Genomic DNA, 22,424 nt, shown 5'->3' with positions numbered 1-22,424 from the left:
CTCGTCTTCTCTTGTCTGCACAGTGGGTTCAGTAGCACTGTTGAACGTCTTGGGGCAGAAAGAGCCTGCATTTGGTCAGTTCATCTTTGAACTGTTTGGAGGCAAGTCACTGGAGAAGTGTGAAGTGGTATTAACATCCTTCAATTTTATTTTATTTTTTTAAGCCAGCTACGGATTACATAGTGATTCTCAGTTGCTATAATGGTGAAATAGCTAAACAATGGAGAACAGGAACGTTAGTGCTCTTGGGGCAGGACTTTCTCTTAGAATTGAGGTTCTGCTTTCCCCACTGTTCAGTGTGTGCTGTGTGTCAACAGCCAGTAGCAGGAGAAACAGGAGTGTCTTATCAGGACAAAAGTGTCTCTTTTTCTTTGTTCAGTTGTGTTGGTTGAAAGATAACGGTCAAATTTTCAGTGACGCCATAAGGTCCCCCTAAAAATAGAGTCTGGGGTAAAAGGACAGAGATAGAGAGGCTGCAGAGTGCCTCAGGCAGAGTCACTTCCTTGGAGGTAGAAGGATCAAATTGGTTTATTTTCAGGCTTTATTTGTTGGTGAAGAAAATATCATTTGACTGTTCAGAATTAAGGAAAACACCTAAGAGCATAATATGGTGATTGCATCCTTTGAACACGGACTTTTCATGCTCAACTTCTTTAATTCAATGAAGTGTAAGGTGATTGACTGAAAGGTACATGGATTATAGCCCCCCCATCCACCCTATGCATTTGAACTGTGGTATATCAAGTAGTAGATACCCCTTATGTTGTGGAAACTCCATGTTCTCCAGTCCTTGTTCTATAACAAATTGTTCTAGCGTGTACACTGGGGGTCATTATGATGTCTCATAAGGCATTTTCTAGTTTTCATCTTTTTTCTGGGGGGAAAAAAAAAAACCCCACCCAAACCCAAAAAACCCAAACCACCCCAGTCTCTATTCTCATTACAGTTTAGTTTCTCCACTCTTTTCTGCATTGGTCTGAAGTCAATATATTTAATACAACTGCAAACTTGTGTTATATATGGGATTTTTTGTACTTTAAGCCGGGGGGGGGGGGGGGGGGGGGGGGGGGGGGGGGGGGGGGGGGGGGGGGGCGGGGCGGAATCTATTTGAAACCTGTAGCTACTTGAGAGAACAGAAGCATTATTTCTTGGCATTAGAAATAATCTTGCTTGGTTATTCATTCTGATAGATGAGGCTGTGTAGGGTTTTCACAGTAATCTTTAGACACACCTGAAGCAGATAGGGACTGTATTCACTGCTGCTGGATTGGTGGAAGGGAAGAAGAGTGGTGCAGTGATTACAGGCACTCATTTAGGATTTTGGAAACTCTAGGTTTAATTCCCTGCCCTGCCACAGGCTCCCAATGTGAGTGTGGAAGAAGCAAGTGTCTTTGTGACTCACTTCCCCATCTTGAAATATGGGAAATAGAGCACTTCCTTGTTCCACAGATCTTAATAAATAAATAAAATTTTAAAGCACGTGATACCTGCGTTGCACACTGTGAAACATTTGTATTCTCTGGGAATGGAGAGGCCACATTGCTACCTCACAACTGGCAATGAAAGGGCTCAGGGATATTAGAACTGTGATTATCTAGCACTGCTGGGGAGAAGGATAGATTGGGAGGTAATTAGCAGATAAAACTAAAGTGCAAATGTCCATAAGCTCTGTCTTTCTTTGTGTCATATTAGCTTCCTACCCAGAGAGATTTTCTTACAAGGTATTTTCTTTTGAAAGACTGCACACCTTCTGCTTCGGTATTTCTGAGCCTAATGAACTCTAAGCAGACAGGCACCGTCATCAGCCCAGCTCTGTAACAAGCACAAAGTCATCGTGCTTCTTTAGTAGCTGCCTAGTTAATCATCAGTCACCCATTTTTGTGTACTGGTGGGTGGGTCTCTCCTCTAGCCCCAGAGGAACTCCGTTGTAAAATCATGCCTGTCAGCATGTTAGAAAAGCAGTGCTGCGACTTAATGAAAACTCAAAGAGGAAAGGAGAAGCATCTTCCTACGTCAGTGCCGAGTGAGATTACACTTTGAAAAACAATTCTTTGAATGAGGGAGCTTTTGAACCACACGTTTATTAGTGAAGTGCCACGGATCTCCCTTCTCGTGCACTGTCCATAAATGTTTTGCCCTGTTTTTGAATAGCATAACTCTTTTGCATCGTTCCCTCCACCTGTGGATCTCCAAGCACTTTCCAAAGAGGCAGCCACCACAATCTCTATTTCTAAGTCAGAAAACTGAAAGATGACGTGATTTGCACAGAATCTACCTGCCTTTCTTTTTCTCACATGCATATGTATGCCTCGAAAGGTAATCTCGTGTTGGCATTGTTGACTGTTCAGTCTCAGTCATACATAGGCAGTAAATAAAAGGATAGTGGGAAAGATGCCTTTCTCGGGGAAATCAAAGCCCTACCTGTCAGTCAGCACCTATCTAATAGCCATTTATCTTCAGATTATCAAAGGCCATCTTTTCCTAACATTTCTTCTTCCTCCATCTTTCCACTATCACTCAGTGTTCAGCGATCAATGCTTTTATTCTCTTTGGGTGCTACTGCTTTAATTTGCTTTATTCCTCTACCAACTTTCCTGTGTTGCTAGTGTCTGTCAATTAAGAATTTCATTCCCTTGCGGCAGTGTAACCCAAAGGAGAATATGTGCCCCAGAGGAATCTGGGGACAGTAACCTAGGCTCTGTTTTATGTGGTGTGGGCCAACAGGCAGCAAAAGAACCAGGTCAAGTTTTTCAGTAATGATCTGTTTAGTATTTACTGCTGTGTTGATTGCTTGTTGAGTAGTATAGGACTCTTTGTCTGGGAAAAGAGATGACAGAATTAAGTGGAATCCTGATTTGGGAAGGTGTGAGGGGTTTACTAAAGAACAGTTGCTCATTTTTTCTCATAATGCAAGAAAACATGGGCATCAGGTTTAAAACAAACAAAAAGTATTTTTTTACACAGACAAACTTGATCACAAATTCATGCCTTCAAATTCCTCCTGCCTGCCAGTTTAGACCTCTCCAGAAGCAAATCCTATCCCCACTGAAACTTGCATTTATTTAAGCGAGATCAGCGATTATTTAAATTGAAAAAGTCACCGTGGTCAGCAGGGGAAAAACATTTCTAGCAGGCTTTTCTTGTTTTACCTTCTGCAATGTCTTCAGCAAATTTCTGTCTTGAAGGCTTGGGCTATCAGGAGGCACATCAGCTCTGTCAGGCAGGGCTTGTAGGCAGCTCTGCAAAACAATGCCTCCTGAAGATACTTAGCTAACCCCAGCTTGACTCTTCTTCAGCAAATCTAAGAGCCCTAAATGTCACTGCCTGCCCTGAGTCTGTCCCAAGTCTGTCATCTGGGCAAAAGCTGAGCAACAGCAAGTCTGATAAGAAGCCTCTTTGCAAGGTTGATAATACACTGACTCACATCTCCTTTTGCAGTAGCTTGTCCAAAAGGAAAGCAGCTTTGTATAAAAGTGACATTTTTATTATCCTGGCCTCGTTTGACCAAAGATGGTAAATGCCAGTGAAACAGGATGGTGCATGTGACTATAAGAGGCAATTTCATCTCACAGATCTCCTTGCTGGAGGGACCAGTGATTTACAAACTGAACCCTAAATCTCTGTGAGATGCTTGCATGTAATTACCATTATCTGGAAAAGATGTGTATGCTTGATAGCAGTGGCAGTATATTATACAACGAAGGAGTTAACCAAATCCTTACATAGGTAAAGTGCTCCTTTTATAGTATCTTGTCATTTGTGCTAAAGTTTCCCAGAGCAGTTAAAATAATAAGGGAATGATAGCATATTTCCTACAAGATTCTTTTGCCTAGGATCTCACAGATCATTCATATCCGTATCACAGATTTTACAGTTGGGGAATTAAGGCAGAGGGAAAAGCAGTCATTTGCTCAGAATTAGAGAAAAAATACTGAAATTATTTGGAACAGAAAGCTGGCTAGTCTTCAGACGTCCAAACCTGTGCTCAAACAGCTAACCAGTATTATTCCTTTTAAAGAATCTAATGCAAAGATTCATCTGCTTAATTATTTTCAATAACCATGTACTGAGGTTATGCTTATACTACGATGGGAGTGTTTAAGATTAAATATTAGGAGAAATCGTAATGCCACTGAAGCTGTCAGTAAAGTTCATATACAGCAGGAATTTTTCTGCTTTAATGGACCACTTGTAAGGTGTTCCTGAAGGTTTCCAGAAAGATTTCACTTGACCTATTGTTAAAGATCAGTAGCATTAGAAAAGTGATGTTGCCAGTCCCTTGAGTGTTTTAGTTAAAGCAGGTTTCCCTGTCCTTTCATTAATGGGCAGTCCCTCTAGCCTGCTTCACCAGAGTGATATTTCTAGGGATTTAGGCTTTTTGATTGTTTTTATTCTCTTCTGTTCTTTTTAATATGTTTCAAGATCCTTTTGGTCTCTTTGGTATGAATCTAAAATATGAAACCTTACACTATAGATTAACGTCTTGAAATTGATTGTTCTCTCTTACATAGTGTCAGTGTAAGTGAAACTCAGCTTCAAACATGACTTTTATAACAAGATTATCTTTAAAACAATTCTTTTTAAATTGAAAACATGCAACACTTGCCTGTTTTTACATTTCTACACATAGATTGATCAAAAGCTTTTTAGTCCAAATGGATTAATTTTAGATTAATCAAACAATGCAAAAAAAGATCAAAAGTAATATTCATAAGAAGAAAACGAAGAGGTTCTTCTCTGCACCTAATTCTCTTTAAGTCAGTGAATGGGATGCTTCTTTCCCTATGAAAGAGGGGAAAAAAAAGGTGTGCAATTGTTCTGACTTGATTTGGTATATGCTTTCACATGTTGTGAAGTGACAGTCAGTATGTACCCTTATAATTTGACAGCGTCTAGCAGGCGCTTTGCACGCATGTAAACAGACACACACCATAAGGCAGCAGAGAGCCAGACCGATGGTCCAGGAGATTTGAATTTGCAACAAGTAGTAGAAAATGGCTGAAGACACATCTAAATATACCGTGAGCCAGCTCTCAGGAGTCCTACCTTCAGAAGTGAAAGTAATAGAGGTAGGGATTAATATTCTGTCAAAATCCTTGATGTTGCTGTTTGAGGAGGAGAACAGCACAGTGCTGGATCTATCCCACGATCTATCCCATGTCCAGGATCATATGCAGTGGGGGTGGCAAACCTGATTCCTCCTCATGTACCATCCCAGCGTCATTAATCCCTGTTATTTACCCCTTCCTGTGGCTGCACTGGCTCAGCCCTGGCCCAAACCCTTCAAACCAGGCAAATTTGCCAGCACGAAGCAGCTTTGGGACTGTGCTGTGGACAGATGGCTGGGCTCCCTAGTGAACAGAGCCAGCGGGTATGGTTCCAGCAACAGGCTCTGGCTGCTTCATTGGAGTAATGATTGATGGTGACTTATACAAGGGCTAAGAGTAATTCTTTGCTGTTAACCAGACTTGGCTACAGCAGAATGGAAGTGGAAATTTGTTGCTTCATTTATTCATCCTGCCTCTGCTTCCTTCCCGCCCACCCTTTGTGCTTTTTAATACCGAAAAGATGAAGCTACTTTGCTCAATCTTAAAATTGTCTTTCCCAAGATACTCTTAATTGTATCTCTACACCTTTTCTCAATCACAGACGTGTAAGAAGATTAAAGATAGAGGGAGCAGTAACAGATTTAGTTAGGTTTTAATAGGATTTGCAGAGGACAATGCAGAGAATGAACGCCATAGAGAATACTGCTACTCTGTCTTTGATATCCCTAAGGCTTCTTAGGTAATCTTTCACAGAGATTTTGTCTGTGCCCTGCATTCAGAGTCAAGACTCTCATTTTTCAATAGAGCATGTGTGGTTTTTTTTAAAAGAGTATCTAATCATCTCGGTAAACAGGATATTACATTATAACCTGCAAAAATCATTGCAGCCATCATTTTGTATTATTTATTTCTATCTTGTTAAGCATAGTTTTGCATGTCGACAGTGGGCTTTTTAATAGCTGTCTGTTACGTTTCTAAAAGTGTCTGGCGATTTTGTCTAATGTCAGATGAAGTAAAGGGGTGGCTTCTGATATATCTGATTAACAGTAGGCCTGGGTGCATGACACCTTCAGACGTGTAATTCAAGATGCTACATTAAATGCCTGTTTCACATTTCGAGCCCAGGCTCCCAGAATAATTTGTGGAGGGGGTCAGCACTTCCAGAAAGTGATTCAGCAGTCCTGAAATGTGAATTATCCCTGGAGGTGCCTTTCTCTGCTGACTGTAAGGGAAACCTTCATGCATAATTTAGACTTATGTGAGATTTAGGTAGACAGTGGTGCTCAGCGTTTTCTGTTAATTTCTAAGGTTTCTCTTGGTATGCACCCAAAACCTGAGGCATCAAAAAACTCCAGTCCCTCTTGAAAATATATGTTGATGTATCTTTACTTTGCTCCTAGTTGTGATCTCAAGCAAATTTTGGGTGTAAAAAAAATCTGAGGACCAAAAAAACCCCCAAACCCTAAAAACTGTAACAAGGTTTACCTATTTCATGACACCCAGACCGTGCCCATCACCGTATTTTCTGAGGTTCCAGTAGCTCATTAAGCAAAGGGACTGGCAGCTGGTTCATGTTTGAAGAGACTGTGTATTGTGAATCGGTATTTAACGTCCAGTTCAATGCAGCATTCTATTGAGCACGTGGCTGTTGTGAGAGAAGTGCTGAAGCCTTTCAAAGTGTTTCCTAAAACAATACTAGGAGGAAAGACATGGCCCTAGCAAAAAGCTTTCCTGTTGTAGAATCAGCTTGTATCCAGCCCTGTACCAGCATGGGGCAAAGTTTGTCAGTGTAGCATTGATATTTGCAATGTTTGTTGTCCTGGTCTGTCATAGTGGTTCAAACAGTAAAACAAAATTACTTTTGTCTCAGCTCTTTTCGTCATATCTTAAACTTTATTTCTTTGTCCTCCTGCAGCCCAGCCATGGCCGGAGATTCTAGGATCTTCATGAACCAGGACATGGACATCGGAGTTACATCCAGAGAGCCTAAGAAGATTCCCAAACAGGCTCGGGATGATGTCCCCATTGCCACTGACCGAACTCGCCTCATATCAGCAGAAGGTAAGAAGCCACGTCAGCGTTACATGGAGAAAAGTGGCAAGTGCAATGTGCACCACGGAAATGTCCAAGAAACCTATCGATACCTTAGTGACCTCTTCACTACGCTGGTGGACCTCAAGTGGCGTTTTAATCTTCTTGTCTTCACTATGGTCTATACCATCACTTGGTTGTTTTTTGGGTTCATATGGTGGCTCATTGCCTATATCCGGGGAGACCTGGACCATCTTGAAGATGAGAACTGGATCCCCTGTGTTGAAAATCTCAGTGGATTTGTTTCTGCATTTCTGTTTTCTATCGAGACTGAGACAACAATTGGGTATGGCTATAGGGTCATAACGGAGAAGTGCCCAGAGGGCATCGTACTGCTCCTGATCCAGGCTATTCTGGGCTCCATTGTCAATGCGTTCATGGTGGGATGCATGTTTGTCAAGATCAGCCAACCAAAGAAGAGGGCTGAAACCCTCATGTTTTCTAACAACGCCGTGATTTCCATGAGGGATGAGAAGCTCTGTCTCATGTTCCGGGTTGGAGACCTCCGCAATTCCCACATTGTTGAGGCTTCTATTAGAGCCAAACTGATTAAGTCCAAACAGACCAAAGAAGGAGAGTTTATCCCCTTGAACCAAACGGACATCAACGTGGGATTTGACACTGGAGACGACAGATTGTTCCTGGTATCACCTCTTATCATCTCGCATGAAATCAACGAGAAAAGCCCCTTCTGGGAGATGTCCCGCACCCAGCTGGAGAAGGAGGAGTTTGAAATTGTGGTCATCCTGGAAGGAATGGTGGAAGCAACAGGTAAGGACTTGTCAAAAATGAGTCACAATTTTGAGGGGGAAAGGGAAAAATGGAGTGCAGTTTGGCATTAAGATTTTACTGTCAATGTCACCTGGACTGAGAACATGTTGGGATTTGTCCTTCTCTAGTGATGGATTCAGGTGGGATATTGTGGTCTGAGATAACTAGCAATTAAAAGATGGGTCCTTTAACTCATGTTGTATGTTTCACACTCTTTTTGTAAGTCTGGGGTTCAGACAAAGGGGTTAGTTGAGGAGCTGTCCATAATCACTTAGAACTGATCCATGGGAAAAAAGGAATGGCCTACAGGAATTCATGAGGTCTCTTGTGGTCCTGTTTCCTGTGATCAAAATTCATGGCACAAATCTTTTTCCATTTCTCCTCTGTATTAAAAATTGGCTGTAACTGTGCTATTTTAGGTATTGCTGTGGTGTTGCTTTTTAATGGAGGCTATGAAGGCAGTGCCCAAGTATTACTATATCCCATAAAACAGCATGTGCTGAAAGTGAATGACTTGCACATGATGCAGGACATAGATTTTCAAAAGGAGCTCAAAGAGGAAAAATACAGAAACTGCTTTTGTGACTTTTGCAACCCAGCAGCTGTTTAACAGCTTAAAACAATGCTGTGTAATGGGTAGATTAGGAGATATACTCAGCTGATTCCAGATTTCTTCCTATGGGTGTATTTGTGGCAGGCGATGAAAGAAGTCTGCATCCGTCTATAATAAATCTGGAAAAGTTGTGTGCCTTGGCTTTCCAAAGCCTAGAAAAGGGAGGTGGCAGTGTGCCTCTCAAGCTGAGCGAATGGATGGCCACAACCACAGGTGGGATGCGGTGTATCTCCTAGGGGTCTGGCTAGGGAGGAGGATGCTTTTACTCTAGAGTCTCACCTAAAAGACATGGCACCATGGGGTCATTTTACCACTTGCAGCTAATTCATTTATTCTAGGCTTTGAGGAGGAGCTGGTAGGCTCTGTCTGCTGTGCTTCTAGCACGGCAAGCATGTTTAAGCACCCTGAGATGCTGACTCTCCCTTCAGGCAGGCTTTCTGAGTCTGGGGTTGGCAGCATGCCTTGGTCAAATCAGGGCCTTTAAGGGGAATGGTGTTACAGGCAGCACTGAGGAGAGAATTGCTATCTAGAGATGTGGAAACATAGAAAGAGTCAGAGATGCAAAAAAGCTTTTATAAGTAGTTTTGCCCTTTAGTGTTTAAGGATTTTAGTTATGAGATGGCACTGTGAACCCAAGTTTTTTCTGTTGGTGGTGGTTGGATTTTTTTTCCCCACCTTGATGAGGCATGGGTTCTCTCTGAAACACTAGCAAGGGTTTTCAGCTTGACAGGAGTACTCAGTGGTATCAGCACCCTGTCTCACAGATTCTGGCCCTCGCTTACTATTAATATTGTCCCCTTCTTGAGATTTGTCCTTGTTAGTCTAACAGCCAGATGTAAGGGGAAATAGTCTCTCAAATTCCTGCATCCCAGACCTTTGCTTTTAAAGAGAGCTCTCTAGAGAGCTAATTCAGTTTCCCAGTATCTCCCTTTACTCATTAGGTGAATAGCAATAGCTGACTTTTCCAAACAGAGCTAACGGGAGGTTATGTATAGATTGCACTGTACCTAGGTTGGAGTACTGTATTGTAGAAGTGGAATTCATTTGGCATTACTAGGCAAATATTCTTTCCCAGCAGAGTATTGTAGAGATGTGGCAAAAGAAGGGGTGAGTGGAAAAGACTATGAAAGGCAAAGATTTGTAATGGAAGCTTATTTTGTAGCCCAAACATTTACTAGATGCTAGAACCTCCTAATCTGAGCATGGAATGCCGTTCCTTGTTTGTCCAAAGCCTCTTTCCTCATCGCACAGTAACACTGTCGAATTCTGTTTGAACAGCTACTGCACTGCCTTCCTCTTATGAAAGCTCAGCCTCTGCTAGATATGTGTGAGAGGAAGTCATTATCAATAACAACCTCAAAATTAAAAGGATGGCATAGGAATAATATTGCTTTACAAATGGGCTCCTCTCCCAGAGGGATTATACAGGCCAGTGTGTAATGATATTAAGGAGCATACATCTGTGGAAATGAATTATTCTGGTCTCAGAAGACAGGCTGTGAAATTCCAAAATTGGAGCTAGAAGAGCCAGTTTGCATTGAACTTAGAGCCGAGTGGGCCTCAGATGATGCCATTATCTGATTCAGAGGCTGAGATGGTTTTCTGAATGGCATAAGGTAACTGGGGGTGTGTGTCATATTGTGCCACAATGAGAGTGGCTTGCAGAAGCACAGTGTTTGTGCTTTCCTGCTTTGTCTTCACACTTCGTAATGTTGATAAAGCAGTTTGGGGGATATTAATCCCTACCTCCATACCTTAAAATTTGCTCCAAGCAAATTCGTTAGGTTCTTTCCTTCCTATCGTATTGTTCAAGCCACATCTGCTTTCGGGAATGGTATAATTTACTTGCAGTGTGACTTCTGTTAAATCATGACACTGTTACAACCTGGTCAGATTCAGGGCAGTATAAAAATGCAACAGACCATTTGTTCCCTTAGTAACCCCTATGAAAAATTAGGACCCACCATCACAGTGTTCAGAGGTACAACTGGTCAGCATATATAGCTCTGTTCATGGTGCACAAGAGGCAAGCAAGTCCTGCATGCTGTCTCAGAGGTGGCTCAGCTCTGCAGTTGTTGTCAGGAGTAAAAATTAATGGAAACTTATTCCATCTTTACAGACAACAGCAAATCATACGTTGAATGCATCCTGCACTGGTGGGGAAAAGACAGCTATATTTTTTCATAAGGTGTTTTGAAAGCAGGTCAAAATGGCAATTGTCAACGTACAAATGACTAAAGAAATTTAAGCGTAATGTCTTGACTAAAAGTGTGAATATTTTTCACTGAAAATTTGGGACAGCAATTTTATAACTATTCCCAATAGCTTTAACCAACCACACACATATTACAAATGTAATGTATTGTCTCCTCTCAAACAAGTAACTCTTCCTACTGACATTTAAGTTTAATTCTGATCCAGTAGAAGGCAAAGATGGTAAATAGTTTCAAATGAAAAGTGTAGAATAAATTCCGAAGAGTTGAAACACTTCAAGTCATTGGTTTTTTTACAAAATGACACATTGTGTTTTAAAACCATGTTTTTGTTTTCAAGTTGACTTGAATTTTTAAAAAGATAAATAACAACACACTGAAGAATAGCAACACGCAAGAAACATACCAGCCAGCCTAAAATGCAATGTTTTTATTTTGCTGAGAAAGAAAATAAACATTGTATTATTCTAGTGAGAGCTCTCCAGGGACCCACAGCTGTTCTACTAACTAACCCAGGAAGCCAGCTGTGGCAGAAAGCCCCCTGACATGGGTCTTTCCAATCAATATTTTAGTATGGTTGAAGCGCTGTGACTCCACGAGAGGTTAAAAAATGCCAAAGGGAGACTGAGTTTCTGGGCAAATCTGTTGTGATCATTGCTGGGTGAAATGACCACTGTAAAGACAAAATCAATATAGATGACAAGCATTCTGACTTCCAGTGCTGCTTCGTGGGCATCTTGAAAGCAGCAGCATCACTCACAGTGCCTACTTAATGAATTGGTCCCAGAGATTACTTTAGGGAATTAATTCTCTTTTGCCCTATCTGAAAGGGACACTTGCAAGATCAGCTGGTCCAGATTTGACCTGCAATAACAGGGAGGAAAGTGAATGTGGAAAATCTGTTTGCAAAGTGAATACACTTTTGCTTTCACTGCCTTTCTGCTTCCCACAGTGGCAACAACAAATTAGAGCCATCCTGTTGACAGAATAGGTCTAGGCTGTTGTTGGCCAAATGTCTTGCCCTTACCCTCCTGATCCTGAATTGAACATAGTGTATAAAGCAAGGCTGCTGGAATGTAGAAGAGCAGTGGAGATTCAGATCCCCCTTCCATGTGCATGCAGAGTCAGCTGGGTTATGATGAAGAATTTAGCTGATTCAATTAGAGAATATCGGAGAGTCCACTTCCTCTAAGCCATCACTCCATGGGATGATGCAGTCTGCATATCCTACAGGACTTGCTGGCAGATAATTTGAAGAGGCTCTCTTCTCTTCCAACTTTACCCTTCCGCTGCTATTTACTGACAATTAAACAAAACCTGATTTATCAGTAGCTGTCCTGCAAACCTCATTCTGTATCTACAGTGTCCAGTGTTGCTATTGCCTGGGCATAGAGATAGCAGTGCTTGTTACTTGACTCTTGGTCCTTACTGGTTTTCATTACCTCTTTTTCCTACCACCATTAAATAAGCCACAAGAGACAGTCCAGATGCCTGATTAGTCCAGTCACTAAATGAAGTTTTAATAAACTCTTTAGGAAAGGATAGGCATATATATTTCTGGCTTAGAGTCTGTGTGATAAAAAGTGGTTTAATGATTAGAAGTAATTCACCTCATCCTGTCCCTGTGAGAGTGTAGGCAAACAGCAGCTTTTTTGCACCTCAATTTATCCACCTTTACAGAGCACATAGTAAAATTTCCTGGCTGTAAATGTAGGACCAAAGGAAGTAGTCACAACATAAGATATCCTGAAATTAATCATGATTTTCATGGGAGAACAAAGGAAGGGTGAAATTACTAAATGGAGTTTTCGTGCATTCATCATCTGGTTTGGGTTGCCCTGTTGTTTTGTTTTGCATTTTGCATATAAATAAGTTTTCTTTTCTGCAAGAAGGACCTTGCAGAACTGTTGCAGAAACTGCTTATATAATTACAGGGAAAAGAGAGATGTCTCAAGTCATTCTCATGAGCTGAATTGTCCTCCAGAGGTAGATGTTGGCAGGCTAGTCATCTTAGGTGCCTCTGCAGTCACTGTAAGTACCTTTGTGAGGGGCCTAAAGTTACATGGTGTGAGCTTGGTGCTCAGGTTCTGCCTGGTAGAGACATGGCAATTGAATCCAAGATCTTTACATCGTAAGGTCCTCCCCCCCGCCCCCCCCATTTCCAGTGCCTAGGAGCTTTTACATGCCTGGAGAGCATTCAGATAAATTAAAATCCTATTACTCTCCTCTGGCATAAAAATCAAAGTAAATCAAGCCCAGAGATGTCCTCTAAAGGAGACAAGCACAAATAATTGGAGGACCATGCTCCTACCTTCTAATATTCCTTTTCAAGTTGGAGGAATATTGACTTTTTGGAGGTTACAGTGTTCTTTGGTCCAATTAATGCAAAGGGACTAATAAATTTTATAACTACCTGAATACTGATGCTAATCTAAAGACAAGCATTGCTTAATTAGACTGATAGAACTTAAAATTTTTATAACTACTCCTTGCCATCCTAACTTACATCAGTCTGTCGCTATACCTCTGAGTCCATCAGTTCTTTCTCTGTACTCTTGTAGCGTAGGTGGAGCTCAGCTCAAGGAGCAGAGTATGTATTATGCAGCTTTAGTGCATCCAGTACAAGGGGAAAAGTCACCCTGCATACAATAGCGTATGAAAACAAGGACAGAGAAGTGAAATCACTTCCAGCAGTATCTGTGTCTGAACTGCAGCGAGAGCCTAGCAAATATGGCGAACATACAGTCAGCATCCACATGACATTTTGCCAGCAGATAATCACTGAGCTCTGTGGCATTTAAATGAGGAGAGTTAATTTTAGGCTGATGAAAAATGTTGCCTTGACAGCCCCAGGGGTTGGGATATCTCTAGCCACTGAGAAAGTTCAGGCCGTGTAGCAGTACTGAAAGATTCAACTATACTGTTGATGTGATCGCATTGAAGCCTGTGGCAATTTCTTGGGTTGGTAGCTCATGTTTTGTGGTCCCCTTGCCCTCTCCTGTTAAACTGCCAGTAAAGGTACTGGCTATGATGGCATGTTTGACGAAAATATGCATCCTCCAACAGTCGGAGAGAGACTGCTGGTTCATCTCTGGGTAACCAAACAGCTGCAAATGCAGTTAGATTTGGCCTGTGATAATGCAGTTTGATTTTAACTGGTAACCTAAGGGTATACAAGACCTGGAAATCAGGAGCAATCTCCACTTTTCCTAGCAGTGTGGCAGAGCCAGAAGCGTCTGCTCCAGTTGCATAATCAGTGGCATTGCAAGCAGTGAAACGTTCTGAAAACTGCAACTCCCATTGAGTATGCTGCAGAAAAAACAGGCTCCTTACTGAGTGAGCCATCAAATAACTGCTTTTTGTCAGCACGTATTAACATTCCTTTGTCTTTGATAAAATGTAAGCTGCTTGATCCCAACTGATTTTGATGACAGAAAAGTGCCTTATTGGTAGAGTTCCCTGACACCTATTTTACACACCAGTCTTTCCTCAGTGCCTCTCTCTGTTCTCGAATGTAATGAAACACCTGGTTTAATACACATAGCAATATATTTTGTATCTTTTCATCTACTGGAAACCAGAAACGAGCCATTTAGGAAGGCATCTATGACTGCCTTAAACAGGAACATGCACAAACTCTGTTATTGATCTGTGATGTAGTGACTCCAGCCAACAGATAAAAAATCCACTTTTAGGATTCTGCTATAATGCAATTATCGTTAAAACTCTATGAAATGTTTATTGCAGAACTTGAAACCAGGAGACAGTCCTCTGGTCTCCAGCTTTCTAAAAAGCCTGGAACTGGTTCCAGCTTTATTGAAAACTTGGTGCATCTGCTTATAACTTTGTACAAACTTTTTTCTGGTTTCAATTAAAATTGAGTTTTGTTTGCAACTGAAAGCTAAGCTGCTGAATTAAGAGATGAGAAAGCTGTAACTAAAACTTGAAAGCTGAAGATTTCACATATCATTTCACATTTTCCACAACTGACAGATTGTACAAATTTATATTAAACATACTTTTTCATTTTTAAACCAGATTGTTTAGGAGAAAATTAAACTTCTAATGGTCTTACTATCTGGTAAATACGATACACTTGAAAAATAAAAATCTCTATGACTTTATTTTTAAATAACTTTTGAAGCACATCTACTTAGACTGACAAAGGGAAAACGAGGATATTCTTTTGGCATGAAGCTTATTTAAATGAAATGCCCAAGTCACCAAATACCACTTCTCTATAACTATACCAAATATCTGTACCATTTAAACCCAAAGTGTGTAGTTATATCTACTTTAAGAAAAGGATTAACAGCCTTTATCAGGGCCATAAATACTATGATTATTTTTGCAAGAAGTTCTGAGAGTTTGAAGTCTCCCTCAATTTCTTGTGCTCTCTGAAATGTCAGTGCTTCAGGGTTGCACAAGACACTGCTACTGCACTGAAGTCGAACAGCAGGGGCAAAGTTGGTGTGGTACTTGGATATCCATGGACTTGGATAACCAAGGCTTATGAAATGAAACCGCTGATTTTTGCAGAGAGCCCGCAGCCATGTATGAAAGATCTTAGTCTAGAGAATTACTCTGCCCCGCTGCAAGCTGAGACTTGGATATTGAGAGCACAGAGGGCACAGCGCACATTGTATGCAAGTGGAAGGTGGCAGCATCCATGTGCTCTTGATAGAAGTAAGGTTTATTGTTTCCACACCTCTTCTGTCATCTTTTTGCAGTTAGAGGCAATAATTAGCTAGGGACATTACAGATGCATTAATTAACCAGGCTGGAGAGCACAGGGCAGCCTGCAAAGCAGGCACTTAATGGAATTTGAAGCGGAGACAATGCTGTTGTTTACTGGGTAATGTAGGAGTTGCCAAGCAGTATGTCCCCACGCAATTAAACACCACTGCACATGTGCTAAAAAGGAATATTTGAATGGGATTATGGAGCAATTACAAGTTGTCTTATTGTGCTGGCTCTGTGTACCCCTGGGGTTACAGAAAGCAGCTACTGCAGGAAGCTGGCAGTGTGCGGTATTTGGTTGCTGAAAGCTTTCTATTGTTCCTTCCTTAATTGAATACTTACAGCAGGAGATAACTGTGATTGTGTCTCTGGAGTTCAGGTTCACTGTCAGGTACTCCCCCCAGGGAAGGAGCTATTTCAGGCCCTGATTATAAGGCAGGAGTTCCCTTAGGATGCCTCAGGCCCCCACATTTAGCAGGGACACTTCATCTTGGCCTTGGGGACTTCTACATGATACCTTTATGCAGCACTTGGAAGACCATGATAAGAATCAGCCAGTTCATTCACAGCACCTAATCCTGTGAGCCTGAGTGGGCTCCTCTCCTGCTCTCTTTGCTGGGCTTTTGTCCTGGTTTCGGCTGGGATAGAGTTAATTTTCTTCTTAGTAGCCAGTACAGTGCTGTGTTTTGGATTTAGTGTGAGAATACTGTTGATAACACTCTGATGGTTTAGTTGTTGCTAAGTAGCGCTTATCCTAAGTTAAGGATTTTTCAGTTTCCCATGCTCTGCCAGCAAGCAGGTGCACAAGAAGCTGGGAGGGAGCATGGCCAGGACAGCTGACCCAGACTAGCCAAAGGGATATTCCATACCATAGAAAGTCATGGCCAGTATATAAACTGGGGGGAGTTGGCCGGGAGGGGCGGATCGCTGCTTGGGCATCGGTCAGCGGGTGGTGAGCAATTGCATTGTGCATCACTGTTTTTTTAGCTTGAGTTTTATTTCTTTTTTTTTTTTTCTTTTTTTTGTTATATTCATTTTCATTACTGTTATTATTATTATATTTCATTATTATTATTATTGTTAGTACTATATTTTACTTTAGTTATTAAACCGTTCTTATCTCAACCCATGAGTTTTACCTTCTTTCCCGATTCTCCTCCCCATCGCACTGGGAGCGGGGAGGGAGTGAGGGAGCGGCTGCGTGGTGCTTAGTTGCTGGCTGGGGTTAAACCATGACAGCTTTGAAAGCGCTCAGACCTTGGTGGGGGCACTTGAAGGCCTTCATGATTTCTGGTGCAAAACCAGCTCTGTCTAAAGGAAAAAGGGCTAGTTTATTTTAACTGTCTCCTTACCATACACGCACATGCTGCTGGTTGTCTGGCATTCCGGCCTCCCAGCGTGAGGGAACAACCCTCCCTGAAATGGGATTAGCCCTGCAGCCCTGCATTACTGACCCTCAAAACAGCCTGTAATAAAAGCCCTGGCCCAGAGAGGTCAACAGTATGGCAAGTGTCAGCGACACAGCTCTCCTGAGAAAAGCTGTAGCGGGACTCAGAAATTAGCAGGACTCTGTGAACTGCCTGCGCGTTGAGCTGCTCTTTGCTAGCTCATAAAAGGGAGTGAAGATTAACCAGTCTTCACCTCGAGGACTGAGGAGACCAGGGCAGGTGATGCTGCACGTTGTAGTGTCACCATATAGTCAGGAGTGGTCTCCAAGCTGTTTTTTACTTGTAAAGCAAAAGCTGATAGTTTCCTGAAAAGAAACTGTACCTCAATAGAGCTTCTCCTTAAGGGAAAAACACTTGGTGTAATTTTCTTCTTCCATTATTGTATTTTTCGTAGCAGCCTCTGCACTTCCCGATTCCTACCGGTCCAGGAAGCAGGCACGCTAGAATGCTATGACTAACTCTGTACTTGTTCCTGCCCAGAAGCAAATACTCCTGCAGATCTTCTTGGGGGGGGAAATTGGCTTTTCAGTCTGTGATACAGAACTGGAAATTTCTCAGTGTTGCATGTGTCGGCATCCCTCTTTTCCCCTTTCAAGAACCAAAAGCAACTAATACACTCCTGGCCTGATAGCTTTAAACTAAGGAAAGCAGTAAGAGACAAGTAAAGCTTTCCAGAGAACTTGCTTGTTTGGGTGTCTTTTAATGGACTGTAGCAATTATGAGAACAAAATATTTGTCTTTTCACAAAGGTGCCTTTTTTTTTAAGGAAAGGAGTTTTCTGATTACTCTGAGATTTCAGTCACTTAGTTGAGCTTGTATGGTGAGAATACATGATGCGCTCTTCCCTGAAGCATCTGACACTGATATTTCTCCCGCTATGCATTACTTTAGATTTCTGTTTGTGTACTTTGGGCTGCAGGAGTTAGACTTGGAAGTATTGGCCAGGAACTGGATCAAGTGCATGTTTTGAATGTATTCCAGTCAGGCCTATCTCTCACTCTCCAAAAGAGAACAGTGGGAGGACTTCAGGTTTTCCAAATTTCAGTGAGGTCAGGTTTTCCAAATTTCACCAGGATTAATTCCAAAATCATAACATAATTAGGACAAACAGAAGACAAATATTTGGAAGAGAAGTCGGCCTTGACATTGGCAGGTGATTCCAAGAGAATTTGTTCGCAGTTATGCCAATGCTGAACGCTTATCCCTGCTCTGCAAAGCTTCTCTTTAAACTTTTTCAAAGCAGATAAATAAACTCTGATCCTTGGGCCTGAGAAGCAGCTTGACAAATACCAGTTTCACACTGCCCACTGTTCATTCAATCCACAATCCATTAATACGTGGAATTCAACAAGCTTATGAGCCTGAGTGTGTGGTGTTGTGGGTTTTGGTTCTGCCAACCCAATACAGTTGGATTGAACCCTCCACAAGTATTTAAAAGCCAGTTGGCCATCTAAATCATTAGGAGTTGTGGCCCTCTCCACCTTTTGGGCTATACGTCTTGGTGTCTTAACGTAGGTGCGGGAGGGAATTGCTGATACTGCTGTAGATGAAGAGGGATGGGGTCAGACACAGTGAGAGTGCAGGGCAGTGGTTCATGCTGCTTAGGGGCTGTGTGGGTCAGGATTTGAGGTGCATTGGCAGGGTTGGATGTCGTTCTAGCACGATTCACCAGAAGTGCTGTTAATATCAGCCACGCAAGCAACACCTCAACAGAGCAATGTGAGGACAGAGAGAAGCTGCTTAGTGGTACCAGACTCCAAACCCATAAGCACAAGGTTCAGGAAACAGTCTGAAGATGCGGCGATGAATCCATCCCTTTTCCTTTGAGTGCTCAGCTTTTTCATGATAGAGGCTTTTGTGAGGCTTATTAAGCGAAGACCTTTTCTGTGTCCCAGAGCAATCAGGTATGGAGATAACATGAAAGTGCTTTTAAATGAAAGAAGTGGTTGGGTGAGCATGTAAGGAAGCTTTGCATTTAACATCCCTCTGTTTCTACCCAGGGATGACTTGCCAGGCTCGCAGCTCCTACATGGACACCGAGGTGCTGTGGGGACATCGTTTCACTCCTGTCCTCACCCTGGAGAAGGATTTTTACGAAGTCGACTATAACAGCTTCCATAGCACTTACGAGACCAACACTCCTGTGTGCTGTGCCAAAGAGCTGGCCGAGTCTCGCCGGGAAGGCCAGCTCCTCAGCCACCTCTCCAGTGCCACCCTCCTGAGCGGAGGCAGAGAAGCAGAGACAGCAAAAGGGGAAGAAGAAGAAGACGACAGGGAGCCAGCAGGATTGAGTGGAGCCAATGGGACAGCAGGAGAGGTGAAAGAAGATATGCCTGTATAACACATGAACTGCTGGACAGTAGATACCCACATAGGCTTACTGGGAGGCTGGGGCCTGGCAAGTCAGGAATTGACTGGGAGTCAGAGAGCTGAGATTTATGTCCAGATCTCTGCTGCCTGCTGCTTGATCCTGGCAAGTCACTGCACAGCACTGTGCCTCAGTTTCCCTTCCCTTTTATCTATACAGTGAGGTTCTGAGCTTTGCACTTGTTTGCAAAGCATTTTGATCTCTATGGACAAAGCTCACTAAATATGATCACTGTTAAAATTGAAATTCCCACCACTGGTTGTTTCAAAAGATGTTCATTGGATGTTCAGAACTCTTCCCCCTTGAGAGAGGGTATTTAAAAAGTAAAAGTCCAGAATGTCCCATCTCAGTATGAAGAATGTGGTTTCATACCTTCACTTAATTTGTGAGTCAATGTATTGTAGACATTGTTACTGCTCAATTAAAAGAAGAGGAAAAAAAACCTCTCTGGTATGTAGTGAACTGTTTTGCCTTCATGATTTTTATGAATAGATTTTAGCATTTTCCTCCAGGATCACAGTCGTTGTGATTTATTTCCTGCAATATGTCTGATACTAACAGGACAACTTTCCCTGCAAGCCTTTAGCATGTTTATCCAATGTTTTTGACTGTCTTCTCAAGCTGTCTTTGTGTACTCTTTTCATGGAATCTCTGACACATTTCATAGGCTATCCATGATCAGAGAAAGTTTAGATCTTGCCCCAGTGAAGGTTTTTTCCTGGCCTGGATGTCCCAGTTTCGGTTCCGGTTGATGATTTAAAACAAAGTAAGTAGCTGTCTGGGAGTTTGAAATGTTCTGGAATTTCGGACAGAGTCCCTGGAGTAGGTAGACTGGGTAAGTAACAGTTTGCAAAATTCTCTGCTCTTCTGTAAAGTACGTATTTAAAATAAAGGTTTAGATTCTGGTGTTCCTATAGCTAATGGGAACGTGCACTGACATAACTGGAGCCATCTGGTCAGGCTAGTGCAAGCACGTTAGTTGGTGTCCAAAATCAAGATCAGTTCCCCACTTCTGTTGGTGGCAAGCAATAACATCTCTGGAGGTCCAATGCTAACCTGCCAGTAACTTCTTCAACTGTTTTAGGCACGCTTGGTCCTGCAGCTCAGTTAAGATTGCTATTCCTGTGAAGCACCAAATTGCGTTAACAATTTTGGTCTTTACAAAGAGGTAGGCATAGAACCATACTTCCCCAAAGAGGATTGTCATGTCCAGAAAAGGGGTGAAGAAAAGTAGTCTGTGAGATGAAAAATTTCCAAAAATTTGAACGACACAGAAAAAAAATGGCCTCGTTGGGGAAAATCTGTTTCCTTACCCCCCAAAATTTGGTGAAAAAAATAAGATACCTGCAGATTACTTCTTTATCAAAATGGAATGTTATTTCTTGAAGAATATACAATATGCAAGAGTTATTTTGCATATAGGAAGGACTGTATGTATATCTATGAAATAAATATACATTGTAGTAGGGATGGACTGAGGTGCACACTAGGGATCTTAAATGTGGTTTTGCCTCTTGATATTAATACAAAGACAAGATAAACTGGCAATAGAAAGCAATGGTGTTATTGACATGTGAACAAAGAGGAGAATACTATCTTATAGGGGTCAGCGATACTATTTAATTAGAGACCCAATGTTACAATGTAGATAAAAGAGAAATTTGTATTTCTTTCTGAGGGGAGTGGAAAAATGAACATGGCATGACTCTGTTGTACTTCATACCATGTTAAGAGCCAGCAGTCAGCTTGGCCTCCAGGATATAGGAATTGCCATTATGTTATACAGTAAGTTTTGAAGTGAAGTAACTTCATTTGAAATGCTCGTCAGTTCTAGAAAGCATCTTGCAGACTGGGAGAGAGTAGTATTTTTCAAAAAGGTCTCATTTTAGTTTTTCTGCTCAGCTTCCTCTTTTTCCATACTAAACCTCAGAGGGAGGAAAACAGGGAGAAAAATGGGAGAGGTTTCTTAGAAGGGATTGTTCTTTTTCCGAGACCCTTGCTTCTCACCCTGCCTCTGCAAAATAATTGTGTGTCAAAATTATTTTTCAGAATTTTTTTATTCTGTAGCTGAAGTGAACTCCTAATGTAGGGAATAGTAATGGAAAGTAAAACTAACTGATCTGTGCAAGTCAGAGGCAATTTCAGCCCCTCAGAGAGATGTTATATAAGGTCTACCCAACGAGCTGACTTGTCCAGCTCAATTCAACATGAGAGAGGGCTTGCTGGGTCCCTTACGTGCTGTGAGAGAGAGAGAGCTTGGAAAATGGCGTTAGATTGCATCTGCACCTTTCTTCTCCTTCATGGTTTTTACCCTCCAGAGAGAAGCTAGCCATCTTCAGATAGTCAAAAAGTTATTTCATCTGCTCATTGCCCTCGAGATTTCATCACACAAACCCGCTCTTTCCTAATACTGTCAAGTCCGAGAAATCATATCTCCTGCATGTTAGGAACTTTTGTTGTTGCACATCAGATATTGCTAGCAGAATAATTGCTGAATGGTGCGTAGTGGGGTGCAAATCTATTACAATGCCTGGGAAGTAAGACAAGAAGCGTATTTCTCCCCTCTTGAGCAAGGCCCTTAAGCAGCTGTGTACTCTGTTGGCCTTGTGGACTCTTTCTGTGTTTGAAATTGGCAAATATGCCTAAGTATCTTGTTGAATCGATGCTTCAAGCAGCGCCAGCGTGAGCAGTAGCAAAAGAACTTCCCTGACTTCTGTAGAATAGGAGAAACATCCTCCTGTGTTTTTTAATAAGCTGAGCAGATGTGGAGGAGGATATCCTCCAGAGCTGAATGCACCTTGCATTTGATATATAAAAGGTGGGGAACCATATTTTCAAGTTGTGTAGCATGGCAATCCGTTATGTGGGTTTTGGTAATGCAATCAAGTCGTACCCTTTCCAAAGCATTTCAGGCAGGCCCCAGGACTGTTCCGTGTTCTCCTTTTCTTGAAATGTATCCCAAAGACAGATTTAATTTAGTGAGCATATTGAACTTTTCTGAAAGTAGAGAGCCTCTTCCTCTTCCAGAATTGTCATCTCTGAAAATTTTATCAGTTTCCCTGCCGTTCCCCAAGCGTGTGCAGGACAATGAACCATGGGAATAAAAGCATAATAGACCCACTCTTTGCTGTA

The 22,424-nt window shown here is 41.9% G+C and overlaps 1 protein-coding gene across 1 annotated transcript in view; it reads left to right on the top strand.

Annotated features, from left to right (window-relative positions):
* Positions 1-19,729, top strand: part of KCNJ5 (potassium inwardly rectifying channel subfamily J member 5) — a 62,656-nt gene extending 42,927 nt beyond the window's left edge. Inside the window, exons 4-5 of the mRNA XM_050911027.1 lie at positions 6,964-7,910; positions 18,925-19,729. Of these exons, the coding sequence (XP_050766984.1) occupies positions 6,971-7,910; positions 18,925-19,265 (1,281 nt within the window). The 5' untranslated portion in view covers positions 6,964-6,970 and the 3' untranslated portion in view covers positions 19,266-19,729. The remainder of the gene's footprint in view (positions 1-6,963; positions 7,911-18,924) is intronic.
* Positions 19,730-22,424: the final 2,695 nt, after the last annotated feature.

Source organism: Gymnogyps californianus, chromosome 25 (genome assembly GCF_018139145.2).
Source record: "Gymnogyps californianus isolate 813 chromosome 25, ASM1813914v2, whole genome shotgun sequence".
In the NCBI taxonomy this organism is placed as follows: domain Eukaryota; kingdom Metazoa; phylum Chordata; class Aves; order Accipitriformes; family Cathartidae; genus Gymnogyps; species Gymnogyps californianus.
This window is presented reverse-complemented; position numbering and strand designations above follow the sequence as displayed.